The sequence below is a fragment of the Vidua chalybeata genome, chromosome 7 (genome assembly GCF_026979565.1).
Source record: "Vidua chalybeata isolate OUT-0048 chromosome 7, bVidCha1 merged haplotype, whole genome shotgun sequence".
NCBI lineage: Eukaryota > Metazoa > Chordata > Aves > Passeriformes > Viduidae > Vidua > Vidua chalybeata.
Genome location: NC_071536.1, coordinates 38,817,409 through 38,829,968, shown reverse-complemented (window position 1 = coordinate 38,829,968; position 12,560 = coordinate 38,817,409). Strand labels below are relative to the sequence as shown.

Genomic DNA, 12,560 nt, shown 5'->3' with positions numbered 1-12,560 from the left:
CAGCAATAGTTGTTAATTCTTTGAACTAAACTCCTGGCTGTGAAAGTAGCTGGGCATTAGCATTTTACAAGGCTAATGGGATTTTAACATTCAATCAGGATCTCACTCATGTTTATTATAAGCTTACAGCTCAAAGTCTGCTTTCTATGCACTAAAAATACCAGAAACTGATAAAGCTTTTAAGAAAGATTTGTTACAGAAGTTTTTCTGGAGTATCAATGGCAAATCTTGTGTAGGTGATGCTGGAAAATCCCTTCACCTCGTTTATTTGAAAACTGGTTTTGGTTTTAAATACCTGCACCAAGCTTGAATAGGTATCAGAAACAGAGCTGAGAGGACATAAGGTAAATAAAAGAAGAGTGGAGTGCTGAAAAAGGGCAGAATCTCATGACAGAGGATAGCTGGTATGCCAGGAGTGGGCTTCCAGTGCACAGACATCTGTTGTCAGATATTTATTACACTTATTAAAGAAATAATGACTTACTAAACTAATGTCTGTGACCCCAAGTGACCAAATGGCATCCCCAGCGCCACAGGGATATCCCCAAACTTTACCCTAACCTGTCCTTTGTGCATGTAAACATGCAGGGAAAAACGGGGTTTCTCATGGGTCCTAAACTTCTGCTTTTCCTTCTGAACAGGATTTGTTGGACCATTCCTGCACATCTGGAAGTGGCTCTGGACTTCCTTTCTTGGTGCAAAGAACGGTGGCTCGCCAGATCACACTTGTGGAGTGTGTAGGTCAGTGCCTTCTGGGTGTTTAATTTTTTGTAGGGCTTTAGCGTTAATTTTAAGGATTCATTAAATTTTTCTTCAGCTTATTTTTATTATTAATTGAGTAGTGTTAATTGAGTTTAGGAAGCATTTGGGTCAAAGATACCTGGAGGCATTGACATTGAGGCAAGATGCTGGGCAGGCACTGAAGAGGTGAGGAAGCTATTGGGGTAAAAAGCTTGGCTTGCAGATCTCCACAGGACAGGGCTTGGTTTTGGTGGGGCTGGTGGTTTTTAATCCTTTTTTTCTTTGCGTTCTTCTTTCTTTGGGTTTTTGTTTTCTTGAAATCATCATGTTGCAAGGGGTGATGATGGAGTAGAAATGTAAGGGCTGTATCCCCAGCATTACATTTCCTTCCTGTCCTCCTTGCTGCAGAATTCACAGCTCTGTGTTGTGTGCATTGACTTTGCCATGTGCTGCCTAAGTCACTACAGCTGCAAAAGCACTTTCATTGCTGGTGGTGAATGGTGACACCTCCCAGTTCAAACCCTCCGTGCTGCACTGGTGTGCAGGCAGGGGAGATCCACACTCACAGGCCTTGCAGGTAAAGCAGCCAGGAAAAATGAGGGATGCTGGAGCACAGTGTGGCTCGAGTGAAGAGAAGTGCACGCAGGGGAGATGAGATCACCTGGTGTGATACCTGGTTCATGACAGTCGAGTTCTGCCTGCTGAAGGCTGTTTGTTAGTTGACAACTTCTCCTGTGCTTTTCCCCCGCCAGGAAAGGGCCGTTATGGAGAAGTTTGGAGGGGTCAGTGGCAAGGAGAAAATGTTGCTGTGAAGATCTTCTCTTCTAGGGATGAAAAGTCCTGGTTCAGGGAAACTGAGCTGTACAACACTGTACTGCTGCGGCATGAGAATATTTTAGGTAAGTAGGACAAGCATATTCTGTGTCTGGTGTAAAGGTGAGTTACCTGGACAGCTCAGCTGTGAAGCTGCATGCTCACCAGGCAGCTCACAGTCTCTAGGTTCTTGTGTCGTGATAAATAGCTGAAGAGAAATTTTCAGGGAGAGACTTCCAGGAGGGGCTGAGTCTCAAATGGGGAATGTGTCATAGCAGCTGTGACTCGCTGCTCTGCAATATTCCAGCAGAAAGCAGTTAATCAGCCAGATGAATCAGGTGTTGGCAGCTGAGCACACAAAGCAGTGGAGGTGCCACAGATCCCTGTGGAAGGGAATGGCTCCTGCAGCTCTCATGGCAGAGTCCTGCCCAGTGTCAGGGGAAGCTCTGGTGGATCTGTGTTGGGTTGTAATCTCAGTTTCCCTGCAGAAATGGAGGGCGAAAAGGTGGGGAGGAGTTTATAATGAGATTTAGGGATTTGAATACTTTTCCTTATGACTAAGTAAGGTGCAGTATGAATCCAGTGTTCTCTTCTGTTTAATTGTTCTGCTCAGGGTGAGAGTAAGCTCTCTTGGTGTTTAAACTTCAGTTATAGCTGCATGATGTATCTTTTCCCTGTAAATAGGAAAGTAAATTAACCTTGTGCATCACTCACACCTCGTGTGCTTGGTTCTAAGAACTGGGAAAGTGGCTTTGTTGTGTTGAGCCATGTCTGAGGTTTAAGCAGCCCTTTGATTCCTAATAGATGTGCCCTTCTGTCACTGGTGTGCCACCTCTGAAAATAAAAGCAGCAGCACATTTTAAGTGCTGACACTGCCTCACCCAAAATCTGTCTTCGGTCAGTTTTCCTTTGGCTCCTTATTCTTGCTTCCTGTCAGAGAATGTTCCCTGGCTCTCTAGCTCACTCTGCTAGACATTTGTGTGTTTCCTGAAGCAGTTCCTTTGTTACTACAAAAATAATTTGGTGGCCTCCTGAAATGTGAATTATTGAACTTCCCTTCCCAAGAGAGCAAGTGACTTGGCTGAAATTTCATTGCATATTTTCTTTGGTGCTCTGCCTGTGTTTAGTCTTTCTTGATGACTGTAAAATTAGTTGGCTATTTTAAAGACTTTTTTAGATGCAATATTAAGCAATATCACAGATCACAGAAATGTCACATTGTGCACAAGTCTGACTTTAGGAGAGAAAGCAGCGGGTGTTCTTTCTGGCAAATGTATGTGAGCTTTTCATAAACATGATTTGTTCCTTTGACTTAGGAATAAAACTTCTGTTGTTCCCAGCTAAAGCTGTTGAGGTCACTATGTGGATATATGCAGAGGTGACAGGAAGTGAGCTTCCCCTGAATTTGGGGTTCAGTTTTAAGACATGACGTTTTTGAAGGCAATTCTTGAGGTTCATGAGTCAAAAATTTTTTTCAGTTTCTTCATAGAAGATCATTGTGGTTGGGCCGCACACTTAACCCTTTTCTCAGCAGCCTGCACTGGCTAACTGTGGGCTCTAAAAATGGACATGGTTGTTCATGGCTTGATGTTTGAGGTGTTTCTGCTTTCCAGTGTGACCCTCTCAAGTGGGCAGCAGCAAATGTGCTACAGACTTGTGGTCTTTCTGTTTGACTGGGAGCTTCCCCACCACCAAGTCCTTCAAAAAGAAGGAAAAATAAAAATATTTTAAAAGTGTGTGGTCCTAACAAGTAGTTTTTTTGATGTGACTGACAGATATGTAGATGGGGTCCTGTGCATAGACGTGAGTTAGAGTTCCAGCATTTGTTGGCTTTGTTATCATCACAGCGGTACCTGCAGTTGTACTTAGACAAGTTGTGCATTGCAAGAGGGGCCAGCAGCGCTGGTTCACCTTGCACAGAATGCTCAGAGCTGGAAGGGACCCGCAGGGATCCTCGAGTCCAGCTGCCGGGTGGGTGGGCTGTACGGGGTCACACCCACAGCCTTGCCATTATCACACCTGCTCTGGCTGCCTGAGCTGCTTTTCTCGGGGACTCTTGAAACTCTGTCACTTTATTTGTGTGTTTCTCCTTCTTCTCTCCCTCTAGGTTTTATTGCATCTGATATGACTTCCAGGAACTCCAGCACGCAGCTGTGGCTGATCACACACTACCACGAGATGGGCTCTCTGTACGACTACCTGCAGCTGACCACGCTGGACACGGTGAGCTGCCTGCGCATCGTGCTGTCCATCGCCAGCGGCCTGGCACACCTGCACATCGAGATCTTCGGCACGCAGGGCAAGCCGGCCATCTCCCACCGCGACCTCAAGAGCAAGAACATCCTCGTCAAGAAGAACGGGCAGTGCTGCATCGCCGACCTGGGTGAGCGCAGCCGCTGCTCCCGCACAGCCGGGCTGGCGGGGGGCTGCGGCTGGGGGAGCGAGGGGTGCTGTGGGCCCGGGGGCGGTGTGTCCTCAGTGACCCCTGTCCGAGTGTCCTCAGTGACCCCTGTCAGTGACCCCTGCCAGTGACCCCTGTCTGTGTGTCCGCAGTGACCCGTCAGTGACCCTTTCCGAATGTTGTCAGTGACCCCTGTCAGTGACCCTTTCCGAATGTCGTCAGTGACCCCTGTCAGTGACCCCTGTCAGTGACCCCTGTCAGTGACCCCTGTCAGTGACCCCTGTCAGTGACCCCTGTCCGAGTGTCCTCAGTGACCCCTGTCAGTGACCCCTGTCCGAGTGTCCTCAGTGACCCCTGTCAGTGACCCCTGTCTGTGTGTCCGCAGTGACCCCTGTCAGTGACCCTTTCCGAATGTCGTCAGTGACCCCTGTCAGTGACCCCTGTCAGTGACCCCTGTCAGTGACCCCTGTCAGTGTGTCCGCAGTGACCCCTGTCCGTGTGTCCACAGTGACCCTTTCTGAGTGTCATCAGTGACCCCTGTCAGTGTGTCCATATTGACCCCTGTCAGTGATCCCTGTCCATGACCCCTGTCAGTGTGTCCGCAGTGACCACTGTCCATGTGTCCGTAGTGGCCCCTGTCAGTGACCCCTGTCCGTGACCCGCAGTGACCCCTCTCCGTGTGTCCGTCCGTGTGTCCGTCCGTGACACCTGTCTGTGACCCCTGTCCATGACCCCTGTCAGTGACCCTTTCTGAGTGTCATCGGTGACCCCCATCAGTGTGTCCACAGTGACCACTGTCAGTGACCCCATCAGTGTGTCCGCAGTGACCACTGTCTGTGTGTCCATATTGACCCCTGTCAGTGATCCCTGTCCGTGACCCCTGTCAGTGTGTCCGCAGTGACCCCTCTCCGTGTGTCCGTCCGTGACACCTATCTGTGACCTCTGTCAGTGACCCGCAGTGACCACTGTCCAAGTGTCCACAGTGACTCCTGTCCAAGCGTCAGTGACCCCTGACCCCTGTCCGTGACGTCTGTCTGTCCATGACCCCTGTCTGTGACCCCTGTCCGAGTGTCCGCAGTGACCCCTGTCAGTGACCCTTTCCTAGTGTCTGCAGTGATCCCTGTCTGTGACCCCTCACCCCTGTCCGAGTGTCCGCAGTGACCCCTGTCCGCAGTGACCCCTGTCCGCAGTGTCCCCTGTCCCGTGTCCCCTGTCCCTTGTCCTCTGTCCCTGTCCCGTGTCCCGTGTCCCCTGTCCCCTGTCCCGTGTCCCCTGTCCCGTGTCCCCTGTCCCGTGTCCCTGTCCCGTGTCCCCTGTCCCTGTCCCGTGTCCCCTGTCCCTGTCCCGTGTCCCCTGTCCCGTGTCCCCTGTCCCGTGTCCCCTGTCCCGTGTCCCTTGTCCTCTGTCCCTGTCCCGTGTCCCCTGTCCCGTGTCCCCTGTCCGCTGCCCCCGCGCTGCCCTTCCCTGGCCGGCGCTCCCTGCAGTGCCCGCGTTGGCCGCCAGATGGCGGCTGCAGCCCAGCGGCGTCTTGGGCCTTTCCCGGGTTTCCCTTGTTGGATCCCGATCCGCATCCCAGGGATGCAGGCTTAGCCTTCATTTCTGAAACCGTGCGTGTCCTCCCACAGACAGTGCCGTGGCTCTGTCAGCTCGAGTCGTGCAGAGCGTTCTGTGGGCCCAGAATGGGTTCTGGCACCAGCTGGTTTGGAATTGGAGCGCGATGCTCGGGTGCTGAGGAGCAGTCGCGGCAGCGTGGCTTGTTCGCACCTTGGAGGGATGTCTGGCAGTAACTTTTTTTGCTTCTCTCTGAAGACAAGAGAGAAAATAGTGGTAGAACTGTATTGGGGCACCATTGCCTAGGCAAAAAGTGTATCAGGAGATGGGAATTTTTAAAATAATAATTCTTCTGCATAGAATTGTGTTAGAAATGATTCTGTCACTTGTGCCTGAAGGACTTGAGATACAGCCAGGAAAAACATGAAAGCCACATACTTGGGCCTCTGGTAACATGCTGTGGGAATACTAACAAATGGAGCAGTGACCTGAAAAGACAAAGTGTCAGAGAGTGGCTTTTAAATAAATTTGTAGTTCACTCTGAGGAGGTGCAGCATGTCCTCACATTGATTGACATGGCACTGGTACAGTGAAATCTATTACACTATTTATCTACAGGCTTCAGATGTCTGAGAGATTTTTCTAAGAGAGCACAGCAGTAAATACTTCCTGATTAGTCTTTATGGTGATTAAAATACCTATTTTTAAAATTGTGAACTCCTCAGGCATGTATCTGTCACATTTTTCCTATGATCCTCCTCTGTAAGGGAAACTGGCCGAAGAGTTTGTTGCTTCTGGCATGCATTCCTGCCCTTGCCTCTGTGAGGCTCTGTCTTGTTTCCACCCCCTGCTCTGTTCCTGTCAGGATCCGGGGCTGGGAGCTGCTGTGGCCCGCGGCAGCCCAGGATCAGGAGCTGCAGCAGCAGCCGTGGCTGCTCAGGTGTGCTGTGTGACTGTCAGTGAGGGATGTCATTGATTCCTGCTCAGCCTGCCAGCTGGTGAACGCTCTGCCTCGTCCTTGCAGAGCCGTGCCCGAGCCGGGCAGCACGCAAGGCTGTGAGCTCACAGGGCCTGTCAGACCAGCAGTGTCCTGTCCAGGAGCTGTGTCCCACAGCAGGAGCTGCTCTGTGAGGGCTCAGAGCCTGCAGAGCCCCTGGGAAGGAGGGCCCGGGTGGAGCAGGGTCTGCTCCCCAGCTCCCAAACTGCAGGGGTGCCTCTGTGCTGGGTACCTCTGTGTCCCGAGCCCGCTGCCCTCTGCTTGCTCCGTGCTGTGCAGGGTGCTGACCTGCCTCCCTCACCTGTGGACCTTGACCTGGCAGCCTCTGCAATCTGTTTTGCTCACTTTGGGTGAAGTTTTATGGTTTTTATCAAAGTGTTCTCTGAGGTTCTGATGTTTTCAGAGTTGGCCAGGAAATGTGGTTTCTGACCTTTGTTTGCTGTTGCAAGCTTTTTTTAAGGAAAAATTAGAAACCATACATACTGTATAATATAATCTAATATGAATTTAAAATAGTACATAAAAGTGTATGCGTGTGTCAGTATTTGACAGAAGTACTTGGATCTGGGAGCAGACTTCTCCTCATCAGTCTGGGGTCATGAGATGGTACACGAGGTGTCCCTGAGAAGGATGGGGACAAACATTTTAGCAGTGCTTGTTGTGATAGGCCAAGGGGAGGTGGTTTGAAACTGAAAGAGGGTTGATTTACATTAAATATAAGAAGTGTTCTACAGTGAGGGTGGGCAGGCCCTGGCACAGGTGCCCAGAGCAGCTGTGGCTGCCTCTGGATCCCTGGCAGTGCCCAAGGCCAGCCTGGACAGGGCTTGGAGCACCTGGAACAGTGGGAGATGTCCCTGCCATGGCAAGGTGGGACTGGATGAACTTCAGGATCCCTTCTAACCCAAAATATTCTGTGATCTTTCTAGAAGTGCCATAAGCATATTCTTATCAGCTTGAAATATCTTGAAGTGCATTTGAATTGTAGAAAAGTGTTCTCCAAATTTTTGTTACGTTAAAGAACAGACTGTTCATTGGAAACAAAGGCAAATGAATGATCTGGTGATAGGTTAGTTTTTGTGGGACTGAGGTAAAAAGCCTTTTAAGGCTCACCTAAAATAAACTCCTGTTAAACGTAAATAGTATATGTCATTCTTAGAAGATTTGTTGAGGAAATTAGGGAGAGTTTGTGTCACCCTCTCGGCCGCTTGGCTCTGCCGTGCACCCACTGCTGCTCAATTTGCAGTGCTCTCTGTTTACCGTGGCCAAATGAGTGCTCTGTGTGCTTCCAAATTTACTGTAATTTGGTCCCTCACATAATGTTCTCTGCTTAAATGTTTAGTAATTAGTAGAAACCAGGTAGAGTGGTTTTGTCTGACTCATTTTAGATCTGCTTGAGGATGTTTATTTTTCAAACTGCTGCAAATACGGTGTTTTTGTTTCCCAGCTTTATTTTTTTAACTTGTGTGTATCCTTCATGCAGTGTTTTTCTTCTCCCTTCCCCACTGTTCGGGTGTATCCACCTACCCAAAAGGTCTATAAATAAATCTGAATGCTGTGCAAAATTGTTTTGTTCTAAGCAGCAGCTGTTTGGCCTCTGTGTATCCGTGCCCGGAGTGCTGGGGACATCCAGTGGCTGCAAAACACTTCATGACAATGTTTTGCAAGTGTGCAATAAAATGCTTGATGATAATCCCTTAGGAGATAAGGGGCCTGTCTGCGGGCCCAGGGGTGGTTTTGCTGGCAAGTTTGGAGCTGACCTCGTTGGTCTTTGGGCAGTTGGGCCCTTGGCTCCTCTTTCAGAAACCATCTGACAGGGTTGCTGCTCCTGGGGCCTTTCAGCGTGTGCTGCTGCAGTTGAAGGGGTCTTAACAGTGGCTTGTTTTTTCTGTCCTTCAGGCCTTGCAGTAATGCATTCCCAAAGCACAAACCAGCTGGATGTGGGGAACAATCCCCGTGTGGGCACCAAGCGCTACATGGCTCCCGAAGTGCTGGACGAGACGATCCAGGCAGACTGCTTTGACTCCTACAAGCGGGTGGACATCTGGGCCTTTGGGCTGGTCCTGTGGGAAGTGGCCAGGCGCATGGTCAGCAATGGTGAGTGCCTGGGACTGCTCCCCTGGGCTCTAGGAGAGCTGAGAAGGGGAAATTCCCAGCAAAGCACCTGCCCCCAGCGTGCACAGGAGCGTGCACACAACGGTTTGATCCCTGGAACGCTGAGGAAGCTGTGGGGTGCACTGGCTGATTCCTCTTGCCACTTCTGTTAAGGCAGAGAACAGAGTCCCCTGCTCATTCTAAGTCCTGGTGAGACGTAATTCATACCAAATAGCTCAGTTAAAATTTTAGATCACAAGGTCTCTATCTTTCTTCCTTGTGTCATTAAACCATAGTGAATATTTTTAGGTGTCTGTTTCTCATGACAAACGCTAAAGGACAGAAAGAAAGGCAATGTAGAAGGTGTCAGAATTCAGGACTGCTTTTGCTTTACCAAGCTGGAATGTAGCACTGGCCTGTGCACAGGTACAGTTCTGGTACTGGACACAGGTATTGCTGCAGCAGCTGCAGCTCACAGAGGCTTTGCCTGAGCTGCTCTTGAACGAGAAAGGGTGGATGGTGCTGGCAGCTTCACCAGGTTGGTGTGGAGCTCATGGGACTGCAGACCTACCTGCTTGTAGGTGCATGCTCTGGGAATTTGATTCTGACTGAGCTCAGTGCCACCATGGAAACACTTAAGGTGGTGCAGATCTGTCTGTGCATTGGTCACATCAGGACAGTCTGAAGTTTCAGGTGCTGGTGATACTATTTGCACAGAGCCAGTTGCTCTGTACTCCTGGCTGTTGCTGTGAGTAATCCCATGCCCTTGCACTGCTTGGGATGGAGTAAACATCTTCCCTGGCCTCTGTGCATTGAGCTCTGTGGGAATCATTGCTGGTCAGGTGGTCACTCTGATAACCCTGTTTGCTTTGCAGTGAGACTTTGGCATTGGGAGTGAGCCTGCAGGAGCAAGGGAGGGTGGTGTCTTGAGGGGCCAGAGGCACTCATCAGCTCCCTGTGCTCTCCTGGGCTCATGGACAGCCTTCCAGTGACTCGGCCTGCTTTAGTGCTTCAGCTCACAGAGACCTTGAAATTGTTCTAACATGACTACTGAGTCTGGTAGTTCTTAATGTTTTATTTACTCTAATTTAATTTTTTTTATTTTTAAAAACTTACCAGTGATCTTCCAGGTGATACAGTGGTTCTTGGTATTTTCTTGTTCAGTAAGAGGAGGAAAATGTGGTAGGACATCCTCTGGCACAAACAAGTACTTGTGTGTTGTCTGTGTGCTGCAGTAGGAGCCAGCCAGCATTTTCTCTGTACTCAGAATGTGATTCCAGTCCCCAAAGTTGTGTTTGCCTCTCTTCAAATTGAGCAGTGCTGGTTCCCTGGAGAGTGTCCCCTGCTCCTGGAACGTGCTCCCTTGCTTTGGCGCTTACCTGGTGCCTGGCACTCACAGCTCACATCCTTGGGAGTTGTCATGGTTGTTCCCAGGGCTGTGCTCTTGTTCAACAATGACAGTGACACCAGAAGCTCAGAGGTGGTTCCTGCTCAGAGGAACCCTGGTGTGTGGTCGTTGTTCCCTGTGTGAGGCTGGAGCTGCTGCTGTGCTTTGTGTTGGGATTTGTGCATGCACAGGAAAGCTGGATTAAAGTCATCTCAGGGCCATGGATGTGTCCCAGGGCTGGAGCCAGGCTGGAGAGCTGGGGGTGCTCACCTGGAGAAGAGAAGGATCCAAGGAGAGCTCAGAGCCCCTGCCAGAGCCTAAAGGGGCTCCAGGAGAGCTGGAGAGGGACTGGGGACAAGGCCTGGAAGGACAGGAGAAGGAGGAATGGCTTCCACTGCCAGAGGGCAGGGACAGGTGGGATATTGGGAAGAAGTTCTTCTTGGCTGTGAGGGAGTTGAGACCCTGGCACAGGTGCCCAGAGCAGCTGTGGCTGCCCCTGGATCCCTGGCAGTGTCCAAGGCCAGGCTGGATGGGGCTTGGAGCAGCCTGGGACAGTGGAAGGGGTCCCTGCCATGGCAGGGGAGGAATGGGATGGGCTTTAAGGTCCCTTCCTTAGGGAAGGGAGTCTATGAAGTAACAAGGAGTAGAGGTAAGAAGCCACTGCAGTACCTGTGGATTGGAGAGCAGGAAGGCAGCAGCCCCAGCCGAGCAGGAGGGTGTGCTGGCAGTGGCAGGAGTCCCCTCCAGGCTGTGCAGGCAGCCCAGGCTGTGGGCTGTGCTGGGGAGCCGGGTGTCCCCGGGCAGTGGGCGAGGGCAGCGTGTCACAGGTCGGTGGTGGCTGTGGGACAGAGGTTGGGTGGCTCCCTGGCACCGCCGAGGGTGGCAGCGGGGCTCCTGCCAGGCTGGACAGAGCTCAGAGCACCCCACAGGCACTACTGGAGCAAAGGCCAGCCTGCCTCCTTTGTCTTCAGTGCTGCGTGTCTGTGCAGCAGCCAGTTATGTGCCCTGTGCTTGGGAAAGAGCACATGACAATAGTGAGCTAGAGCCAGACACTCCCTGCAGAGATAAAGTTCATCTGCAATATCCTTCCTCGTGGCCCTGGCACTGTGTTCAGAGCTCTGTGACTGCTGGCTGTTTGTCTCGTGCCAAGCCCTGGCCTTACCTGCAGGACAGGTGTGGCAGCAAGGGCACAGAGGGGGTTGTGTCCATGAGGTCTCACAGTAAAGTGGATTCTTAAGGTAGGAGTTCAGCCCAGGAGACGGCGTTTGGTAATTGCAGTTGGGAATTGCTCTGAGCAGGAGGGTGGGTGATGCTGCTTCACGCAGCACGTGTCACTTGTCCTGTGTCACCGGGCAAACTCTGCAAGCTGCCTGGTGCTTCTGATGGGAACTTGCCTGGGTAGCCAGGTCTCCAATTTACCCTACTGTTCTCCAAGGCACTTGTAATTTCCTGAAGACCATTTCCCTTTTTGACTAACCATTGCAGACAGCGCTTTACAGATTTTTGCAGAGTATGCACAGGAATATCTATGGGACTTTGATCTTCATCTCCAGCAGAACAGGAAGGCTAAAATTCAACTGCTATAGGAAAGGTTGAGAACCTCTTTTCAGTTTCAGGGTATCCAAAGCAGCAGAGATTCTCCTGGATTTCATGTCTGGCTGTGGGACAGCAGATTTCAGTCTGTTGAATTTCTGTCAGGAGCAGCTATTTGATGTTCCTGCTGGACACAGAGGGCCTCATTAGCTCCGGCGTTTTCCACACTGCTGACCCAGATGCCTGTCTTTGAACACCAGTTTGTAAATTGGCTTCCTGGGACGCCTGGGCTCCCTGCAGATGGTGTGTGAGCCTGATGCAGTGAGGAAGCAGAGCTGCATGTGTGTCCTGGGGAGCAGGCAGAGGGGCTCCAGCCTGGCAGCGTTCTGTGAGCAGGTGATGGGCTGGGGCAGCACACACACACACAAACTCTGGTTTCAGTGCCAAGCCCTAGGACATGGCCAGGTTGTTGGTTTCAACACCAGGCTGGATGGGGCTTGGAGCAACCTGGGACAGTGGAAGGTGTCCCTGTCCGTTGCAGGGGTGGAATGAGATGGGCTGTGAGGTCCCTCCCAGCCCAAACCAGTTTGTGATTTTATGAAGATGCATTGAGCTCCTGAGTGCCGCAGGCTCTCGGCTGTTTGGTTTTGTGATGGCATGTGGTGCCAGTTACCCTGGGGGTTTTACTGTTTTCATAGCAAGGAATGAAATGCTTTGAAGCACCAGCTTGAGGGTCTGTGGATGCTGACATGCTTGTTGGACTCTTTCAGGAATTACAGAAGCACCAAAGTGTGTATTGAGCCTGTTAGAAACCTCAGTGCAGACCTTACATTTTTCCATTTGCTCATAGAAATCCCGGTTTTTGGTAGGCAGGAAAGCTGCATGCATTACAAAACGTGGCCTTTTGGCATGGGGTTTACTTCTCCTCCTTTCAGCTCCAGCATCTGCAAAGTGGGTATAGCTTACACTTCGTGGACTTGCAATATGAGCCAATTAATTAACATTTGGAGTAGAAAAGGCTGTTACTGGGGCAGTGAGTGCTGTTC

The 12,560-nt window shown here is 50.8% G+C and overlaps 1 protein-coding gene across 4 annotated transcripts in view; it reads left to right on the top strand.

Moving 5' to 3' along the window:
• ACVR1 (activin A receptor type 1) overlaps positions 1-12,560 on the top strand; it is a 46,327-nt gene that overhangs the window by 31,280 nt on the left and 2,487 nt on the right. For all 4 annotated transcript variants that reach the window (XM_053947865.1, XM_053947866.1, XM_053947867.1 and 1 more), the window contains 4 exons: positions 642-741; positions 1,494-1,640; positions 3,662-3,937; positions 8,400-8,597. In XM_053947865.1, the coding sequence (XP_053803840.1) occupies positions 642-741; positions 1,494-1,640; positions 3,662-3,937; positions 8,400-8,597 (721 nt within the window). The remainder of the gene's footprint in view (positions 1-641; positions 742-1,493; positions 1,641-3,661; positions 3,938-8,399; positions 8,598-12,560) is intronic.